This window comes from Bufo bufo, chromosome 4, assembly GCF_905171765.1.
Source record: "Bufo bufo chromosome 4, aBufBuf1.1, whole genome shotgun sequence".
In the NCBI taxonomy this organism is placed as follows: domain Eukaryota; kingdom Metazoa; phylum Chordata; class Amphibia; order Anura; family Bufonidae; genus Bufo; species Bufo bufo.
In genome coordinates, this window is record NC_053392.1 from 15,097,626 (window position 1) to 15,119,279 (window position 21,654).

At 48.3% G+C, this 21,654-nt stretch overlaps 2 protein-coding genes across 3 annotated transcripts; one reads left to right on the top strand and one right to left on the bottom strand.

The window, feature by feature from the left end:
* Positions 1–248: 248 nt before the first annotated feature.
* Positions 249–860, top strand: LOC120997004 (translation initiation factor eIF-2B subunit delta-like). The gene is made up of 3 exons (XM_040426915.1): positions 249–354; positions 429–566; positions 643–860. The coding sequence occupies exons 1-3, from the start codon at positions 334–336 to the stop codon at positions 832–834; spliced, it is 351 nt and encodes a 116-aa protein (XP_040282849.1). The 5' UTR covers positions 249–333; the 3' UTR covers positions 835–860.
* A 10,787-nt stretch (positions 861–11,647) lies between these two features.
* LOC120996998 (deleted in malignant brain tumors 1 protein-like) lies at positions 11,648–21,384 on the bottom strand. 2 transcript variants are annotated; one of them, XM_040426898.1, is made up of 7 exons: positions 21,302–21,384; positions 17,000–17,557; positions 15,289–15,609; positions 14,895–15,212; positions 13,510–13,836; positions 12,919–13,233; positions 11,648–11,864 (listed from the first exon to the last, which is right to left on the bottom strand). In XM_040426898.1, exons 1-7 carry the CDS (start codon positions 21,357–21,359, stop codon positions 11,848–11,850), a joined length of 1,914 nt encoding a protein of 637 aa, XP_040282832.1. In that variant the 5' UTR covers positions 21,360–21,384; the 3' UTR covers positions 11,648–11,847. The 2 variants fall into 2 exon arrangements, with proteins under 2 accessions (XP_040282832.1, XP_040282833.1); XM_040426899.1 differs by lacking the exon at positions 13,510–13,836.
* Between the last annotated feature and the right edge of the window lie 270 nt (positions 21,385–21,654).

A 21,654-nucleotide genomic window follows, 5' to 3' on the forward strand; every position in this document is an offset into this window, starting at 1 on the left:
ACATCTCCTCCTCTATTATCACTACAGTCCTGACATCTCCTCCTCTATTATCACTACAGTCCTGACATCTCCTCCTCTATTATCACTACAGTCCTGACATCTCCTCCTCTATTATCACTACAGACCTGACATCTCCTCCTCTATTATCACTACAGTCCTGACATCTCCTCCTCTATTATCACTACAGTCCTGACATCTCCTCCTCTATTATTATACCTCTATATCAGTACAGTAGTTGAGGTTGATTACTGGTGGATAGTGGGGGGAGTAGTCCCTGGGTGGACATGCTGGTGATTATACTTCTTGTCCGGTACAGATGGAGAGAAGCAGAAGATGGATCCGTTACCTGTGAAGGTAGGTTCTTGCTCCTCCTCCCTGAGCTGTAGTCGTAGTCGGCGCCCGGTGATGTATTCCTGTCCTGTGTCCAGGTGAAGGGTCACGACCTCTCTAAAGAGGAAAAGCTTCGCCTACGGAAGGAGAAGAAGCTGCAGAAGAAGGGTAAGGAGAAGACGGCCGCACCGCCGGGGGCTCGACACCAGGGGGTCCGGGGAGCGCCCCCCAGAGAGGTGAGTGTAGTGTTAGGTGTGGGCGGTGGAGGGTGAGCCGCACAGGTTGTGTCATCGTCTCTGCGGTATCTTGCAGTGGACGCCTCTCTGCCCTCAGTTGTGCCTCCTGTCGCTGCGCCCCCTGCTGCCATCACGTCTGAGCCACCAGCCGGAGGAAGGAGCAAGGCAGAGCTGCGAGCGGAGAGGAGAGCCAAGCAGGAGGCGGAGCGCGCCCAGAAGCAGAGCAAGAAGGCGGAGCCAAGTGCAGGACCCGCCCCCGCCAAGGTGAAAGCACCGCCCCCTGAGGGCCAAATTGGTGAGAAGTGCAATGAGCAGGACACTGGGTCAGTGGGAATGCTATGCAGTGGGTCAGATTATATGTATAAGTTCGTGACGCCAGTTGCAGCTTGCGCAGGTACTATAGCAGGGCCCTTTAAGATGGTATTGAGCTCACGTACTAGGTTAGGAATGCCAGAGGGGGATATTGTCTCTGTATAGTGTCAACGGTGTCTCCTACCTGTGGTACGGCTGGACTCCTGTATCCTGGCTCACATGCAACAAAATGAGTGCTGTTAATAGGAGTAATGGAGGAATGATGGAATTCCAAACAGAAAATAGGGTCCAACTTGTCTTTACTTGGTGTTATGCAGCTTTGATCCATACAGTGTATATTCCCTGGACTTTGTGTGGCTGTCATGGCCCATAAACAGGTAGGAACTAGTGTTAGGGACCACTCCATAGAGGCGACCTTGACATGGTGAGTGGCTTATTACGCTTTGGCCAAAATGTACACCAATACCTCATCCAGCATAGAGGCAGGGCAGAATGCTGGATGCAGAGTGCTATCACATTTGTATTTTACGTTTGTAAGTGTACAGCTTTAGTCTAGGGTCCCAGCAGGTATTGGCAATATGTGGCAGGAATTTATATCTATTCTGCATCTGGTACATACGCCTATAGATCTGGCAGGTATCTATCTTCTGCTCTGTCTTTAGTCTGCTTTGTTTGGGCCTGACTAGCTGTGGAGGTACTCATCTTCTCCTTGTATTGGGATCTTTACTTACAGGACTGCTCGCAGGGTATGTTGGTTTCTTCCTGGAGTTCTGTAGATGGCTGCTTTCCTTGTCCACCAGCTGAGGTAAGAAACTCAGGCTTGGAATGTTGATCTTGGGCCTCAGCAGAGGCTTGGATCCCTGGTTGGGGTCCCTGTTTCTGGGAGCTCCTATTCATGCAGCCTACCCCAGCAGGGGGTGGCTGGTACACTGCCTAGAACTTTCTTTCCTCCCTCTGAAGTAGGATGTGGGAACATTCCACTCCTCCTCAGATAGGGGGAAGTTAGCCTGGAATGGTGTATTCCAGTCTAGGTCTATTAACTAACTATGTTCTACCTACATATTGCTGCCACCTGCATTAAGAATTACATTAAAAATTACAGCAAATACATATTAAACAGGCATAGAAAATCCAGATAATATAAATGCAATGTCAGATTACTCCGGATGTTAACACATTGACACTTTAACATGATATAGCAGGGTGAAAGAGTTTTAGTGACATACTCTGGGATGTTACATACCCGCTTACTTTAAGATAAGCCGTCCTCGGCGCATGGTAGACGGTGGAGGAATAAGCTCTGGGTACCCAATACAATACAAAGTGCTGCATGAATATACATAGAAATGACATACAAAGACAAAACATATAATGGTTTCCTCCAGGTTCCTGCCCGCTAGCATAAGGTGTCCAACACACAGTTTCCTTATCTTGGTATAACCAGGTAACCTATTACTGCACAAAGCATGCATCGCTGACTGACTTCTGGCCATGAACTTTGTATGTTCTGGCCATGAACTTTGTATGTTCTGGCCATGAACTCTGTAATCCCACCATTATGTAATGCAAAGCCCGCAAATAGAAGGGTGGCTCTATCCTGTATTCCCTTCCCAGCATAATAGCCTTTTTTTTTTTTTGGCTTTTAGCACGATCACTATGATGTCTATGAGGAAGCTAAGATATACACCCTGTACAGAATTATTAGGCAAATGAGTATTTTGACCACATCATCCTCTTTATGCATGTTGTCTTACTCCAAGCTGTATAGGCTCGAAAGCCTACTACCAATTAAGCATATTAGGTGATGTGCATCTCTGTAATGAGAAGGGGTGTGGTCTTATGACATCAACACCCTATATCAGGTGTACATAATTATTAGGCAACTTCCTTTCCTTTGGCAAAATGGGTCAAAAGAAGGACTTGACAGGCTCAGAAAAGTCAAAAATAGTGAGATATCTTGCAGAGGGATGCAGCACTCTTAAAATTGCAAAGCTTCTGAAGCGTGATCATCGAACAATCAAGCGTTTCATTCAAAATAGTCAACAGGGTCGCAAGAAGCGTGTGGAAAAACCAAGGCGCAAAATAACTGCCCATGAACTGAGAAAAGTCAAGCGTGCAGCTGCCAAGATGCCACTTGCCACCAGTTTGGCCATATTTCAGAGCTGCAACATCACTGGAGTGCCCAAAAGCACAAGGTGTGAAATACTCAGAGACATAACCAAGGTAAGAAAGGCTGAAAGACGACCACCACTGAACAAGACACACAAGCTGAAACGTCAAGACTGGGCCAAGAAATATCTCAAGACTGATTTTTCTAAGGTTTTATGGACTGATGAAATGAGAGTGAGTCTTGATGGGCCAGATGGATGGGCCCGTGGCTGGATTGGTAAAGGGCAGAGAGCTCCAGTCCGACTCAGACGCCAGCAAGGTGGAGGTGGAGTACTGGTTTGGGCTGGTATCATCAAATATGAGCTTGTGGGGCCTTTTCGGGTTGAGGATGGAGTCAAGCTCAACTCCCAGTCCTACTGCCAGTTTCTGGAAGACACCTTCTTCAAGCAGTGGTACAGGAAGAAGTCTGCATCCTTTAAGAAAAACATGATTTTCATGCAGGACAATGCTCCATCACACGCGTCCAAGTACTCCACAGCGTGGCTGGCAAGAAAGGGTATAAAAGAAGAAAATCTAATGACATGGCCTCCTTGTTCACCTGATCTGAACCCCATTGAGAACCTGTGGTCCATCATCAAATGTGAGATTTACAAGGAGGGAAAACAGTACACCTCTCTGAACAGTGTCTGGAAGGCTGTGGTTGCTGCTGCACGCAATGTTGATGGTGAACAGATCAAAACACTGACAGAATCCATGGATGGCAGGCTTTTGAGTGTCCTTGCAAAGAAAGGTGGCTATATTGGTCACTGATTTGTTTTTGTTTTGTTTTTGAATGTCAGAAATGTATATTTGTGAATGTTGAGATGTTATATTGGTTTCACTGGTAAAAATAAATAATTGAAATGGGTATATATTTGTTTTTTGTTAAGTTGCGTAATAATTATGCACAGTAATAGTCACCTGCACACACAGATATCCCCCTAAAATAGCTAAAACTAAAAACTAACTAAAAACTACTTCCAAAAATATTCAGCTTTGATATTAATGAGTTTTTTGGGTTCATTGAGAACATGGTTGTTGTTCAATAATAAAATTAATCCTCAAAAATAAAACTTTCCTAATAATTATGCACTCCCTGTATGGCTCTAAGGCTTGAGGCGCCTTACCTTAGGCAAACGCTCAGAAGAGGAGGTATGTATCGTCTCCGTGTCTTCTGGCAATGTCACAGGAGGAGGGCAGTACGTTCCCATGGATCTCCAGGAAATAAGACACCTCCGGATGGGAACAATCTGGAACATTTAACAAGCGGGAAGGAGCAGCCTAGGGCTTCTAACGATTCCCGAAGCAGCAGGGGTACCTGTGAAGTTACTAGACCTGTCAGGACTTACCATTTGGTCCTACCCTGGGTACCTATGGGTATATATCACCGGGTGTAGGCCATTGGTGTACAACGTCCCTATGGTGACAGTCCGTATGAAGGGGGAAGATAACAAGAGCTGTGAAAAGGCACACTTAAGTAAGTTGCTACAATTTTGTTAAGTGCAATGGTAAGTGCAATCATGGTAGACAATACATAAATTCACATTGTGGCACCTGGATGGATAATACACACAATGGGCAGGTTATCTTGAACGTTACATAACATTTGTAAACTGGTTACAATGACATAAATTATTAAATAGCATGAGGATTAAGTGCAAGCTTTTATGTTGCCAACATTTTATAAAATAGTGCAAATTTTATAAGTGCAAGGATAGGCTCAACAATAACTTGAGTCCTTTTTCCTGAAAGTGCTTAAAGTGGCAGAGTCCTCTGGAATCTGATAAAAGTCCTTTGCAATTCACAGGGCAAAAGTTAATTGTAATCCAAAGGGTTAAAAGTGTTATAAAATAGCAGCAGGCTATCAGGTAACCTGAGAAAGGGGATAAAACTTTCAACTTGGACGTAAGGGGTTAAGTGCTGATGGGGGGAGTCCTTACTGACATGACCATCTGGATGAGGACAAACAATGGCAACCTGGAACAAAAATGGTTAACAATACACAAACAATACCAACAGGTCCTCACCCGTCAGGTAATCAGTCCATGGCGTGGCTCCCGGAACAATGTCACTGATGGTTTTCTTGTAATGGGGACACCTTACAAGTAGGTGTCCAGCTCCTCATCACTACTGGAGCTGCTGAAGTGCATGAGAGGTAATTCCTGCCTCTGCTGGTAGCTGAGGGTAGTGTTGGTGGTAGTGTGCCAGCGCCCTCTACTGGTGACAGTAGGGATTGGTTGTACAGCCAACCTGGAAAATGTGGCTGTAGCTCGCTGCAGACCGGGATCCACAGCCGGTGCAGGAAGAGGCAGAACTTCTGGCTGCATTGGTGCAGGAAGAGCTGGAGCAGATTGTGCAGACTGCTTCCAGGGGAGCATATAAGGAGGCAGGAAACATGGCTGGACCTTAGGGTTGAAGGTCAAGATACTATTGTTGATTTGTCCTACCCTCAGGGTTGGTGGCGGTGATAAGTCAGGAATGAGAGGTGCAGGGGTAGGTTGAGCATTCTATTTGAATGAAGATCAAGCGACCGTCTGGAGTTTCCTGTAAGCATCTGGTCCTGGCCGCAGAGCCTGGATCCTCCTGCCAGGTCTCTGGGGTGATGGCAGGGAAGAGCGGTTTCTGGAGTAGGGTGACTCCCGCAGCAAACAGTCCTTGCATTGACCGCATAGGGGTGTATTCGACTTGATCCCCAATATACAAGTTATGGCTCTCCTGGGGCAAGTAGTGGCATTTTACCGACCGGCGGCCTACGAACACTTCAGTGCCTGAGTGGTTATCCTGGAGGAATCCCACACCTCTTTCTACAGAGAACCATAGAACGGTTCCGGTCCTCCTAGTCAGCTGGGGGTCTCCAGATTGGGGGCTGTCAATAACCTGTTTGACCCACTCTTCAACCGCCGACTTGTATTCCCAAGCGGTCTGGGCAAAGGCCGTGATCTCATGAGGTACCTCAGGATTGAGGCTGCTTAGCTGGCTGTAGCTGGGCGGTGGAGTGGAATCTCCAGCCGCCTCCACTGCACCAGTAGGTGGCAGTGGCTTGGTGGGCCTGAGGTTGATGACCGGCGTTGGGGTCTCTGGACGTGGCGGAGGGACGGACACGGACAGGGCCTGGGCCTCAGGGAGCGGTGTTGCTCTTACCTGCTGTCGCGGTCGGGCGGCCGGTTCCGGTGTCCTCTGCTGGTCCTCTCGGGATTCGATCGCCATCTGGTTCACGGGCTTCTTCTCAGCTGGTGCAGTGACGTCAACTGCGTCCTCCGCGGGAACAGGCACTACATCCACCTCCATTTGTATAGGTGCGTCGCCCTCCGCTGGTGCACTGAACGAGGCGGAGGGATCCACAGCCTCCTGGAACTCGATCACCAGGTCCGGAGCATCGATGGTAGGAGCCGGGACTTCAGCATTCGTCCGCTCTGGCACCTCCGGTATACTGGATAGGGTAGGTACTGCGGGGCTCTTGTGCGTGGAGGTATCTACGGCCTCAGACATGGCACCAAGGACTGAAGGTCCACGTCTTTGCATGAGTTGGGAGACTCGGATCTCCAGTGGCTGTTCAGGATAGACGTCCTCTCCGTCGATAGCCATCTCATTCCACCTGGGTCGCGGGTACGCCATTCTTGCTGCGCTCCTGCATACACTGATTGCCAGTACTAGTGGAGGGGCGCAGAGGGTGGAGCTTTTATCACCTCAGGCTAGGTCAGTGACAAGTCCATGGAGGGCGTTCTCTATTTTTCCCGCTCCTGAAGGGGCGTATTCGACATCTTCGCGCCTTTCTTGAGGGGGTGTTACAAGATTTTCCCGCTTTTGGGGGGGCGTAGACAGCATTTTCGCGCTCCTGGGTGGGCGTTCCTTGGTTTCTTTGTTCTTTGGCATGAAGATAAAGCGCCATCTTAAAACGAATATGGCGAATCTCCACAATATCGAATTAACACTTTGTGCTGTAGCGCACGGGCAGCGCTTTCTTGGCACGGCAACACAAGTAAGAAAGTCACTTTTTCTAGCGATTTTTGTACAATCTTCAGCCTTGCTAGTACTGTGAAACATGCGGTTTTTAGGTCCGTTTTTTGCACACAATTAGATGCGGTTCGGTTGTTAGGGATGGACACACAATACAATCCGAATCCTGTTTGTGACGCCACTTGATGCAATGAGCAGGACACTGGGTCAGTGGGCATGCTATGCAGTGGGTCAGATTATATGTATAAGTTTGTGACGCCAGTTGCAGCTTGCGCAGGTACTATAGCAGGGCCCTTTGAGATGGTATTGAGCTGACGTACTAGGTTAGGAATGCCAGAGGGGGATATTGTCTCTGTATAGTGTCAACGGTGTCTCCTACCTGTGGTACGGCTGGACTCCTGTATCCTGGCTCACATGCAACAAAATGAGTGCTGTTAATAGGAGTAATGGAGGAATGATGGAATTCCACACAGAGAATAGGGTCCAACTTGTCTTTACTTGATGGTATAATATGCAGCTTCTAATCCATACAGGTATACAGCAATAGTCTAGGGTCCCAGCAGGTATAGGCAATATGTGGCAGGAATTTATATCTATTCTGCATCTGGTACACACGACTATAGATCTGGCAGTTATCTATCTTCTGCTCTGTCTGTAGTCTGCTTTGTTTGGGCCTGACTAGCTGTGGAGGTACTTATCTTCTCCTTGTATTGGGATCTGTACTTACAGGACTGCTCGCAGGGTATGGTGGTTTCTTCCTGGAGATCTGATAGTTCTGAAGATGGCTGCTTTCCTTGTCCACCAGCTGAGGTAAGAAACTCAGGCTGGGAATGTTGATCTTGGGCCTCAGCAGAGGCTTGGATCCCTGGTTGGGGTCCCTGTTTCTGGGAGCTCCTATTCACACAGCCTACCCCAGCAGGGGGTGGCTGGTACACTGCCTAGAACTTTCTTTCCTCCCTCTGAAGTAGTATGTGGGAACATTCCACTCCTCCTCAGATAGGGGGAAGCTAGCCTGGAATGGTGTATTCCAGTCTAGGTCTATTAACTAACTATGTTCTACCTACATATTGCTGCCACCTGCATTAAGAATTACAGCAAATACATATTAAACAGGCATAGAAAATCCAGATAATATAAATGCAATGTCAGATTACTCCGGATGTTAACACATTGACACTTTAACATGATATAGCAGGGTGAAAGAGTTTTAGTGACATACTCTGGGATGTTACAGAAGCACCTCCTCCGTGTCCCCTTCTCTGCTTGTGTCTCCTGACTCTGTTACTCTCACGTCTCTCTCTCTTGCCCCTCTCCTCCCTCACGTCTGTCTGTCTGTCTCTCTCTCTCTCTCTCCTGCCCCTGTTCATCTCCTCCCTCACGTCTGTCTGTCTGTCTCTCCTGCCCCTGTTGCTCTCCTCTCTCACGTCTGTCTCTCTCTCTCTCCTGCCCCTGTTGCTCTCCTCTCTCACGTCTGTCTGTCTCTCTCTCTCCTGCCCCTGTTGCTCTCCTTTCTCTGTGTGTCTCTCTCTTTCTCTCTTTTTTTCTCTTTCTTTCTCTCTCTCTCTCTTTCGGCTGGAGAGACAGCAGGTGAGTGTCCCCCGTCTCTGCGTGTGTGACCCCGGGTCTCCCCCTCCTCCTCCCTGGGGGGCAGTGTCCCACGTCTCTGCGTGTGTGACCCCGGGCCCCCTCCTCCTCCTCCCTGGGGGGCAGTGTCCTCCGTCTCTGCGTGTGTGACCCCGGGTCTCCTCCTCCTGCCTGGGGGGCAGTGTCCCCGTCTCTGCGTGTGTGACCCCGGGCCTCCCCTTCCTCCCTGGGGGGCAGTGTCCCCGTCTCTGCGTGTGTGACCCCGGGCCTCCTCCTCCTCCCTGGGGGGCAGTGTCCCCGTCTCTGCGTGTGTGACCCCGGGTCTCCCCTTCCTCCCTGGGGGGCAGTGTCCCCGTCTCTGCGTGTGTGACCCCGGGCCCCCTCCTCCTCCCTGGGGGGCAGTGTCCCCGTCTCTGCGTGTGTGACCCCGGGCCTCCTCCTCCTCCCTGGGGGGCAGTGTCTCCGTCTCTGCGTGTGTGACACCGGGTCTCCTCCTCCCTGGGGGGCAGTGTCCCCGTCTCTGCGTGTGTGACCCCGGGCCCCCTCCTCCTCCCTGGGGGGCAGTGTCTCCGTCTCTGCGTGTGTGACCCCGGGCCTACTCCTCCTCCCTGGGGGGCAGTGTCTCCGTCTCTGCGTGTGTGACCCCGGGCCTCCCCCTCCTCCCTGGGGGGCAGTGTCCCTGTCTCTGCGTGTGTGACCCCGGGCCTCCTCCTCCTCCCTGGGGGGCAGTGTCCCCGTCTCTGTGTGTGTGACCCCGGGTCTCCCCTTCCTCCCTGGGGGGCAGTGTCCCCGTCTCTGCGTGTGTGACCCCGGGCCTCCTCCTCCTCCCTGGGGGGCAGTGTCCCCGTCTCTGCGTGTGTGACCCCGGGCCTCCCCCTCCTCCCTGGGGGGCAGTGTCCCTGTCTCTGCGTGTGTGACCCCGGGCCTCCTCCTCCTCCCTGGGGGGCAGTGTCTCCGTCTGTGTGTGTGTGACCCCGGGTCTCCCCTTCCTCCCTGGGGGGCAGTGTCCCCGTCTCTGCGTGTGTGACCCCGGGCCCCCTCCTCCTCCCTGGGGGGCAGTGTCCCCGTCTCTGCGTGTGTGACCCCGGGCCTCCTCCTCCTCCCTGGGGGGCAGTGTCTCCGTCTCTGCGTGTGTGACACCGGGTCTCCTCCTCCTCCCTGGGGGGCAGTGTCCCCGTCTCTGCGTGTGTGACCCCGGGCCTCCTCCTCCTCCCTGGGGGGCAGTGTCCCCGTCTCTGCGTGTGTGACCCCGGGCCCCCTCCTCCTCCCTGGGGGGCAGTGTCTCCGTCTCTGCGTGTGTGACCCCGGGCCTACTCCTCCTCCCTGGGGGGCAGTGTCTCCGTCTCTGCGTGTGTGACCCCGGGTCTCCTCCTCCTCCCTGGGGGGCAGTGTCCCCGTCTCTGCGTGTGTGACCCCGGGCCCCCTCCTCCTCCTCCTCCCTGGGGGGCAGTGTCCCCGTCTCTGCGTGTGTGACCCCGGGCCCCCTCCTCCTCCTCCCTGGGGGGCAGTGTCCCCCGTCTCTGTGTGTGTGACCCCGGGCCTCCTCCTCCTCCCTGGGGGGCAGTGTCCCCATCTCTGCGTGTGTGACCCCGGGCCTCCTCCTCCACCCTGGGGGGCAGTGTCCCCGTCTCTGCGTGTGTGACCCCGGGCCCCCTCCTCCTCCGTGGGGGGCAGTGTCCCCGTCTCTGCGTGTGTGACCCCGGGCCCCCTCCTCCTCCCTGGGGGGCAGTGTCCCCGTCTCTGCGTGTGTGACCCCGGGCCTCCCCCTCCTCCCTGGGGGGCAGCGTCCCCATCTCTGCATGTGTGACCCCGGGCCTCCTCCTCCCTGGGGGGAAGTGTCCCCGTCTCTGCGTGTGTGACCCCGGGCCTCCCCCTCCTCCCTGGGGGGCAGTGTCCCCATCTCTGCATGTGTGACCCCGGGCCTCCTCCTCCCTGGGGGGAAGTGTCCCCGTCTCTGCGTGTGTGACCCCGGGCCCCCTCCTCCTCCTCCCTGGGGGGCAGTGTCCCCGTCTCTGCGTGTGTGACCCCGGGCCCCCTCCTCCTCCCTGGGGGGCAGTGTCCCCGTCTCTGCGTGTGTGACCCCGGGCCCCCTCCTCCCTGGGGGGCAGTGTCCCCGTCTCTGCGTGTGTGACCCCGGGCCTCCTCCTCCTCCCTGGGGGGCAGTGTCCCCCGTCTCTGTGTGTGTGACCCCGGGCCTCCTCCTCCTCCCTGGGGGGCAGTGTCCCCATCTCTGCGTGTGTGACCCCGGGCCTCCTCCTCCTCCCTGGGGGGCTAAAATATAGCACTATATCGAATATGTTTGTTTTTTCGAATATTCGTAATATTCTAAAACAAGAATATACAGCAATATAGCGAATATTCGAAAAAAAAAAAAAAAAAAGAATATAGAGCAATCTAGCTAATACAGTGCTATAATCTTTGTTTACTTATAATTTTTTTCTCATCTGAAGTTCAGCTTAGAAAATAATTTCAACTATTGAAAAAAAAGATTATAGCACTAAATTAGCAAAATTGCTCTACATTTTATTTTTTTTTGAATATTCGCTATATTGCTATATATTCTTGTTTTAGAATATTACGAATATTTGAAAAAACGAATATATTCGATATAGTGCTATGACTCATTGGCCCACAAGCAAGAAGCAGGGAGGAATCATGTTTTTGCTCGGCAATTGAAAAATTTGCGATAAAAATCTGCATTACAAAAAGTTGCAAAAAAAATTTCGAATATTCGAATTTACGAATATATATCACTATATTCTAAATATTCGCGAATTTTCGAAGTACCTATATTCGCAATAAAAATTTGCAATTCGAATATTCGTGATCAACACTAGTAGGCACGTTGGGGGAATAGGAAGATAGGGCGGGAAGATGGAGAGGGGCGGGAAGATGGAGAGGGGCGGGAAGATGGAGAGGGGCGGGAAGATGGAGAGGGGCGGGAAGATGGAGAGGGGCGGGAAGATGGAGAGGGGCGGGAAGATGGAAAGGGGCGGGAAGATGGAGAGGGGAGAGGGGCGGGAAGATGGAGAGGGGCGGGAAGATGGAGAGGGGCGGGAAGATGAAGGGACTATGACAACCACTCCTGATCTTCTCTTTAATCAGCGTCATCATCTGTCACAATTATTATCAAGGCTCTTGCTTTTAGTACTGATTGGATCCATGGTGGGGGGCCCGGTTTACATGGAGGGGACACATGAGGGTGAGACACAGGAAAGACATGAGGAAAGGATAAGGTGGCACACAATGACGTCACAGATCAGGGGTCACGTGACATCAGCTACAACGGTTCTTTATCTGTAAAAGTAAAGAATTCCAGTTCATAATCCGCTCCGATAATACAGAATAAGAGCAAGATCTACAGATAATTATGTGAACCCCTGGACCACAGATGTTAGCAGACATGTGACAACCTGTATTATTGGTATAATCTTACATGGGGACGTCAATATTACATGTGTGATATTACAGGGGGATGTGTGTATTACATGTGTGATATTACACGGGGACGTCAATATTACATGTGTGATATTACACGGGGACGTCAATATTACATGTGTGATATTACAGGGGGATGTGTGTATTACATGTGTGATATTACACGGGGACGTCTGTATTACATGTGTGATATTACACGGGGACGTCAATATTACATGTGTGATATTACACGGGGACGTCAATATTACATGTGTGATATTACACGGGGACGTCAATATTACATGTGTGATATTACACGGGGACGTCAATATTACATGTGTGATATTACACAGGGACGTCTGTATTACATGTGTGATATTACAGGGGGACGTCTGTATTACATGTGTGATATTACAGGGGGATGTGTGTATTACATGTGTGATATTACACGGGGATGTGTGTATTACATGTGTGATATTACACGGGGATGTGTGTATTACATGTGTGATATTACACGGGGATGTGTGTATTACATGTGTGATATTACAGGGGGATGTGTGTATTACATGTGTGATATTACAGGGGGATGTGTGTATTACATGTGTGATATTACAGGGGGATGTCTGTATTACATGTGTGATATTACAGGGGGATGTGTGTATTACATGTGTGATATTACAGGGGGATGTGTGTATTACATGTGTGATATTACAGGGGGATGTGTGTATTACATGTGTGATATTACAGGGGGATGTCTGTATTACATGTGTGATATTACACGGGGATGTCTGTATTACATGTATGATATTACAGGGGGATGTGTGTATTACATGTGTGATATTACACGGGGACGTCTGTATTACATGTATGATATTACACGGGGATCACCTGTATCACATATCTGGGCACTTTATAATGGTGACCCCATGCTCACCTGTACAGACCACGCCCGCATCCTGTGAGTGGGCGCAGAGACTGTTTTTGGACACCACTCCTCCACACTGAGATATCGATGACTCTGTGCCGTTACAGAACAGTTTCTCCAGCCATATGGATCCAGACCCAGGGCCGAAATATGCTTCTCTAGGGGCCCGCTGTGCAGGTCCACAGCCCACTTGTCTGCACACCACATGGGCACTGGATAGATCCCATGTGTCATCACACACGGTGCCCCAGGCCTGGTTGTAGAATACCTCCACCCGTCCTGAGCATGCAGAGTCTCCACCAACCAGTCTCACCTTAGATATTCCTGCAGGAGAAGATGTAATATGTAAGTATGATATAGCAGGACACACAACACATGACGTGGCCTGTCCATAAACAAGGCTGATATGAATATATAGTATATATGCACAGGGTTATATACACATGGCCGCCGCTATGCACTGAATATAGACATTGATGTGGATGGTGTCTATATGACAACACTATGACAGCACTCAGAATCTCTCAGTAGTGAATCCTCAGGGTTCAGGCCTTCATGTCTGCTCAGATTTGTCCTCTTAACTGCTCTAAATCTTCATACCTGATTGTGAGCACAGCACTTCGGCTTCACCAGACTCACACTGGTGTCCTTTGGACAAGACGGAGCTGCATTCAGACAGGCTCGCCTCGTGGCCGGAACAGTAGATACTGCGAACATCTGTTTGGGGGTTCTTTTCTTTACGTATTGACATTTCCTTGACATGAGCTCTTTCGATAGCGAGGCCACAGCCAATCTGCTTACATAGCACGGCCTCCTCCTCGACATGCCACTCAAATGCAGGCACCAGGTTCCATTTCTTATCCTGGAACACCTGAACTTTCCCAGAACATGTGCTGCTTCCATCTGTCAACGTCACCTTTGAAATAGCTGTGCAAGACACAAAGACAATTCAAGATGATGAGCGCAGAGGAGATGTGTCAAGGAGCAGCTAGTTGTGTGACCACATCTACTATTAGGTCTACAGAAGAAGATAGTGATGGAGCTGAGGAGAACCAGCCGGTGGTATACACATATCTATTGTGTGGACTACAGAGGAAGACTTCGGTGGTGGAGATGAGCTGTGGATGACTAGCTGCTGGTGATGTGGATGTCTGCTATGAGGTCTACAGGAGAAGTCATCAGTGGTGGAGCTGAGCTGTGGAAGATCAGTTGGTAGTTTAGATATATGTATTATGTGGAGTATACAGAAAGACTTCGGTGGTGAAGCTGAGCCATGGAAAACTAGCTGGTGGTATAAACATGTCTACTATGTGGTCTACAGAGGAGGACTTCAGTGGTGGAGCTGAGCTGCGGACAACTAGCTGGAGGTGTGGATATGTCTACTACAAGGTCTACAAGAGAAGACATCAGTGGTGGAGCTGAGCTGTGGAGGACTAACTGCTGATGTGTACATGTCTACTATGTGGTGTACAGCAGACATCAGTGGGGAAGCTGAGTAATGAAAGACAAGCTGATGGTACAGACATTTCTACTATGACTTGTACAGGTGAAGACAGTGTTGGAGCTGAGCTGTAGAGAACCAGCTGGTGGTATAAATGTGTTTACTATGAGGTACTGTATACAGTGGGGAAACCAGTGGGGAAATGCTGTGGCAAACCAGCTGGTGGTGCCATGGAGAAACAGTTGGTGGTATGGACATGTCTACTGTGAGGTCTAGAGGAGAAGACATCATTAGTTGAGCTGTGCTGTGGAGAATCGGCGATGGTATAGTCATGTCGGCTATCCTCTCCTGTGTCCTCCTGTCATTCCCACAGTACTGTGCTCAATTGATTAAGCATAAAAATTACCATAATTTGATATTACTACACTCTGTTCATTCCATGTATACCTCTTACCTCTACCTCACTCTTCAATATGCACATGAGAAGAAACATACCCTCCATGTGTATATGGCGTATATGAGAGAACCTCTGTGGTGGTCGCACCTGCTGTGGAGCAGACGATTCCTGCATGGATGTTGTAGAGACATGGCTGTGAGCTCCAGAGACTGAGGCTACATTCGGATATCTGAGACTCTGCACCAGAACAATGTATTTTTTCCACTGTCTTCTGCCCTATACCAGCTTCTCCCACATTTTCCTGGATCTTCACGAGAGGGCCACATCCCATCTGTCTGCATACCACTGAAGCTTCTCGTATATCAAACTTCCAAAGGCAGAATCTGTTCCATGTATTATTCAAGGAAACCTCCACTATCCCATCACAAGACCCGGAGCCGCTGACCAGTCGAACTTTGCCAGCACCTGTGTGGCCATAGGAGGGAAGCCATGTTAGTAACATGAAGGGAGAACATCAGTAATAGAGGCTAATAAGACTCACCAGAAGACAAGCAGCTGATCCCCGCACTGTGCTGAGGTCTCGTTGAATCTGGTTCAGTCCAAGCTCCCAGTAAACACTCTGAAACATCATGTTCATCTCCAGTACAATCCACCTTCTCCAGTATATTCCCAGAAACTGGCCCAAATGCATTTCCTTTCATGGCCTTCAGAGAAGGTCCACACCCCAACTGCCTGCAGATGACATCAGCTCCATGCCTGTCCCAGTGTTCATCACTCAGGGTGCCCCAGGTGTTATTATAGAGAAGTTCCACTTTTCCCTGGCAGCGGTCACCACCATCCACTAACCTTACTTGAGACAAAACTGGAGAAGGATCAAAGATCATGTTATCCATCCATTGCCAAACTGTAAACATATGAAGAAGGATTATCTCTACAGCAAGTAGTGGAGGAGCCAACCCGGAAGGAGACCATTTTAGATTTAGTATTCACAAATGGGAATTTGGTATCTGATATTACTGTAGGGAAAGCTTAAGATCTAGTGATCACCAGTCAGTGTGGTTTGCTATAAGTACAGTGACTGAGTCACACCACACAAAAACAAAAGTTTTAGATTTTAGAAAAACTGACTTTTCTAAAATTAGATTAGTGGTATAAGAGTCCCTATCAGATTGGGACAGTTTCATTGGAGTCCAGGAGAAATGGGACTACTTAAAAGTGGCACTTTTAAAGGCAACAGATAATTGCATTAGGCTTGTCAGTAAAAGCAAAAAAAAAGGAAGAGACCACTGTGGTACTCAGCAGAAGTGGCCAAAATCATTAAAAACAAAAAGATAGCATTTAGTAATTATGAAAAAAAAAACGAGGATGACAGGCAAATTTATAAGATTAGGCAGAGAGAGGCCAAACAAGTTATAAGAGCTTCTAAAGCACAGGCAGAAGAGAAATTAGCTCAGTCAGTGAAAAAAGGTGATAAGGCATTCTTCAGATACATAAATGAAAAAAGGAAACTAAAACAAGGAATTACCAAATTAAAAACAAAACAAGGAAGGTATATGGAAGAAGATAAAGAACTAGCTGACTGCCTCAATGAATACTTCTGTTCAGTCTTTACAAAGGAAAATGAAGGAAAAGGACCTCAGTTATGAAGGAAGACTAATGAATCTTTTGATGCATGTGTCTTTACAGAGGAAGAGGTTCTAAGTCAGCTGTCTAAAATTAATACAAATAATAATACTGAAGACACATTCTAAGTTCCTTGACATTTACAATGGTCATAAAAGCTATACTTAATAGCTGAGTTGTTAAAAAAGCATTATGGGTAATAAACAGGAGGTGAAAGTGACAACCACAGTCCATGGATTGAACTGTACCCCAAATGGTTGTAGCTTCTCTTCCTCCACACAGTTGATGAACAAGGTTGTACAATATAGGCAGACCGGATAGCTTCTATGGGGTCCATGATGAGGAGAATCCATCTCGGTCTGGTTAAACCATGTGCTAAGCTCCCCTGTACCCAGGAACCCCAATGTCTGAGGAAGAGGTAATTGCCCTGGGTCCATTGTCTGATACAGGTACTGCAAGGACCCCCTCTATTTCTAACCCCGGATGATACACCACATCTTGCTAGAGACTCCTAGATGGCAAATCTGCAACAATATGGAGAACAGTGGAGGACTGGTATTTTCTGGGGGTCTAGTGCTTCAGGATCCAGTGCTCTCCAGTGTATACAAATGAGGACAAAGTACACTTACGAGCTTTCTTGGCACGTCTTTCCTTCACCTCGATGCTGCGACATACTGACTGCGCTAGTGCGGACAGAGCTCTGTCAGGACTCGGATAATCCAGCAGGTCATATAAATGGGTCTTTGGTGGGTAGGACACAATGTCATACAGTACATAGTCCCGGAATATCTTGGATCCCATTACAAATATCTCCACCCCTGCTCTCTGTAGCTTGTGTATTTTGGGCTTCGTAAACAGGTAGGGGTAGTACCCGCTAAGAATGAGGATGAGGATGTGTGACCTCTGGCCACTGCCAGGCTTTGGTCTCCATGTCATGGAGTTAATGAAATCCACAATGTACTTTTCCTGTGGGATGAAACTGACCCTTCCTGGATGGCTGCGGAAGTGTTCTTGGAGGTTCTTAAAGTCATAGTCGTGAAGATGCAGCATCACCTGATGGTTTGTGGCATTCTCCAGTCCTTCAATGAACCCTCTGACCAGCTCCAGTTCATGGAAATGTGTGTGGTATTTGTAGCGATCAACGTAGACAATGATCTCTGCAGATCTGTGGACCCCATGGGAACAACCTGCAAGAGATGTTGACATTTCTTGTGTTAACCTCAAAGTGTCATCAGCAGGTCAGACCAGTCTCTAGAGGATCCTCCTGTGGACCCAACCCCAGGAGCGGCTTCACATTATCACTATTACTGCCTATTAATCTGTGTGCTGACCTGTTACCTCTGCACAGAGTGCAGAGAGAGCAGAGCCTCCAGGTGTAATGACAACGCCCCTGTTGCTCCTAGAGGCTCATTTGCATATATTAAAATATCATTTTTCTCAGTAATGCGGGCACATATGAACATGGGACCGACACAGATGCCTTCAGCTGCCAAGCGCACATGTAACAGGTCAGCCAGTTTCATAGGTACAAAACTGCTGACAGATGCCCTTTAAAGAGGGTCTGTCAGCAGTTTTGACCATGCTAAACTGCCTTCTGGGCACTGGCAAGAGCAGAATCTAGCAGAATAAAGGTTAATATTCACACTAAAGGTGTGTCTACACTGCTCTCCCCACCCCTACAAAGTGCTATTAGCAGTTTCAAATGGTAAAAACTACTGTTAGAATGCTTTTAAGGAGACACGCACATGTTCTTTATACTGTAGCTGTCAGATGGTCCCATGACCAGAAAAAACTAAAGCATCTGGACATATACAGTACAGACCAAAAGTTTGGACACACCTTCTCATTCAAAGAGTTTTCTTAATTTTCATGACTATGAAGGCATCAAAACTATGAATTAACACATGTGGAATTATATACATAACAAACAAGTGTGAAACAACTGAAAATATGTCATATTCTAGGTTCTTCAAAGTAGCCACCTTTTGCTTTGATTACTGCTTTGCACACTCTTGGCATTCTCTTGATGAGCTTCAAGAGGTAGTCCCCTGAAATGGTCTTCCAACAGTCTTGAAGGAGTTCCCAGAGATGCTTAGCACTTGTTGGCCCTTTTGCCTTCACTCTGCGGTCCAGCTCACCCCAAACCATCTCGATTGGGTTCAGGTCCGGTGACTGTGGAGGCCAGGTCATCTGGCGCAGCACCCCATCACTCTCCTTCATGGTCAAATAGCCCTTACTTTCAAAGTTTTCGGAATTTTTCGGCTGACTGACCTTCATTTCTTAAAGTAATGATGGCCACTCGTTTTTCTTTACTTAGCTGCTTTTTTCTTGCCATAATACAAATTCTAACAGTCTATTCAGTAGGACTATCAGCTGTGTATCCACCTGACTTCTCCTCAACGCCACTGATGGTCCCAACCCCATTTATAAGGCAAGAAATCCCACTTATTAAACCTGACAGGGCACACCTGTGAAGTGAAAACCATTTCAGGGGACTACCTCTTGAAGCTCATCAAGAGAATGCCAAGAGTGTGCAAAGCAGTAATCAAAGCAAAAGGTGGCTACTTTGAAGAACCTAGAATATGACATATTTTCAGTTGTTTCACACTTGTTTGTTAATGTATATAATTCCACATGTGTTAATTCATAGTTTTGATGCCTTCAGTGTGAATATACAATTTTCATAGTCATGAAAATAAAGAAAACTCTTTGAATGAGAAGGTGTGTCCAAACTTTTGGTCTGTACTGTATGTCATTAAAGATCTTATACATGTACAGGTATGAAAAGAAGATGAAGCAGGTATGGGCAAGAGAGGTCTATGAGCAGGACAAGAGACAGGTATGAACAGGATAAAGGTCAAGTATGAGCAGGAGAAGGGTCAGGTATGAGCAGGAGAAGGGTCAGGTATGAGCAGGAGAAGAGGTCTATGAGCAGGATAAGGGACAGATATGAGCAGGAGGAAATGTCTATGAGCAGGACAAGAGACAGGTTTGAGCAGGAGAAGAGGTCTATGAGCAGGATAAGGGACAGATATGAGCAGGAGGAAAGGTCTATGAGCAGGACAAGAGACAGGTATGAGCAGGAGAAGAGGTCTATGAGCAGGATAAGGGACAGATATGAGCAGGAGGAAAGGTCTATGAGCAAGAGAAGGGACAGATATGAGCAGGAGAAGACGTCTATGAGCAGGGGAAGGGTCAGGTATGAGCAGGAGAAGGGTCAGGTATGAGCAGGAGAAGAGGTCTATGAGCAGGAGAAGGGTCAGGTATGAGCAGGAGAAGAGGTCTATGAGCAGGAGAAGAGGTCTATGATCAGGAGAAGGGTCAGATATGAGCAGGAGAGGAGGTCTATGAGCAGGATAAGGGACAGATATGAGCAGGAGGAAAGGTCTATGAGCAGGATAAGGGACAGATATGAGCAGGAGGAAAGGTCTATGAGCAGGACAAGAGACAGGTTTGAGCAGGAGAATAGGTCTATGAGCAGGATAAGGGACAGATATGAGCAGGAGGAAAGGTCTATGAGCAGGACAAGAGACAGGTATGAGCAGGAGAAGAGGTCTATGAGCAGGATAAGGGACAGATATGAGCAGAAGAAGAGGTCTAGGAGCAAGAGAAGGGACAGATATGAGCAGGAGAAGAGGTCTATGAGCAGGGGAAGGGTCAGGTATGAGCAGGAGAAAAGGTCTATGAGCAGGAGAAGGGACAGATAAGAGCAGGAGAAGAGGTCTATGAGCAGGAGAAGGGTCAGGTATGAGCAGAAGGAGAAGTCTGTGAGCATTAGAAGATTGGGTTTGAGAAGAGGGTGAAGGATATGAGCAGGAGATGGGATAAGACTTGGCAGAAGGAGAGACAGGTATGAGCAGGGCAGAACAATAGCAGATAAAGGCCATGTATGAGCTTGGTGCATGCGTCTGTTCTCACTGGATAAAACTGTCCATCCAGTATTCCCGTCATTATGGGTACACAGTCTGCTGTAAAGAACCATCATGGAGAAATTTTGAAGAGAATTAGATTTAGGTCGTCATTAGAGATGAGCGAATTTCTTGAAAATTCGATTCGGCTGCTTTGCCGAACTTTACAAAAAGATTCGCTTTGTGACGAATTACTTCGTAGTGGGTGCAATGACAAGGAGCTGCGATAGCGCCGCCCCCGTCATTGTACCCCTCAGATGCCACATTCATACATGATCGCGGCATCTGAGTGTAAAATTAACAATAAAAAAAATGTATTAAAATTTACCGCCTCTATTTGCTCGCGACGGGCTGGCCGCCGCCATCTTGCTTGAAGATTTAGGCCGAAATCCCGTGCGGCGCGAGATTACATCATCACGCCGGCTGGCGGACAAGAATAGGCAGTTATATGTAAAGGCTGTCCATGCCATTTCGCAAACGGACGCCATCCGTGTTTTGCGGATCCGCGATTTGCGGACCGCAAAACACATAGCTTTAATGAACACATATAACTCTATTGGAGACTGTCACCTCTTGCTCACTGCATAATGCTGTATTGGGCCATGGAATCACCAGGAACCTAGAAGAACCTTCTGTACTTGAGCCTACTGGAACAATGTCTTGGACTCCCCTCGGTCCTGCTAGATCCTGAATGAACATGCCTCAATTCTTAGTTCCTGTGGGAACCTGTGCAATTATCATCTGACTTAATTACTGGCCGGCTCGATATCAAAAACACGTATCCATTTATTTTTCTAATCCCTTTAAAAAATCAATATATCATGCACAAGATCAATATACCAAACATAAAACACAAATATCCCTATGTCTTTAATAAAGTAAAACTACCATACGTGTTTTTGATATCGAGCTGGCCATTAATTAAGTAATATACTATAATAGCTAGGTGGTGTAGCAGGCTGAGCTATATTCCGGTGAGCTCCCTCATCAACATTGTAATTGCAATTATCATCTGAGACCCACCTTCAATGTGTACAGCCGAGCAAGCAACGATGAGGAGAATCCAGAAGAAGACTGACATGGTGGCTTAATATTCAGCGACTGACGTTTAATTGCCCAGCTTTCTGATACTGCAAAGGCTCAGAGGTCCTGTTTACAAGCTGGTTAATGTGAAAAAGGCAAACAGAGATTTTGAGGATTCTACTATTTGTTTAGCAAACAGCAAGGAGAGGAGCATCCTGCAGTACATAACACAAAGAACATAAAGCTATAAACACAAAGAGCGAGGAAAGCACCGTCCTCCAGTACATAACACAAAGAACATAAAGCTATAAACCCAAAGAGCGAGGAGAGCATCGTCCTCCAGTACATAACAC

Coding starts and splice junctions, on each gene's coding strand:
- LOC120996998 (XM_040426898.1), bottom strand. CDS start 21,359: ATGTCAGTCTTCTTCTGGATTCTCCTCATCGTTGCTTGCTCGGCTGTA. Junction 15,610..16,999: donor AAGACGTGCCAAGAAAGCTC/GTAAGTGTACTT, acceptor ATCCTTCTCCAG/TTTTGTCTCAAGTAAGGTTA. Junction 13,837..14,894: donor AATCGTCTGCTCCACAGCAG/GTGCGACCACCA, acceptor TGTCTTGCACAG/CTATTTCAAAGGTGACGTTG.
- LOC120997004 (XM_040426915.1), top strand. CDS start 334: ATGGATCCGTTACCTGTGAAG. Junction 355..428: donor TGGATCCGTTACCTGTGAAG/GTAGGTTCTTGC, acceptor TCCTGTGTCCAG/GTGAAGGGTCACGACCTCTC. Junction 567..642: donor GGGGAGCGCCCCCCAGAGAG/GTGAGTGTAGTG, acceptor GGTATCTTGCAG/TGGACGCCTCTCTGCCCTCA.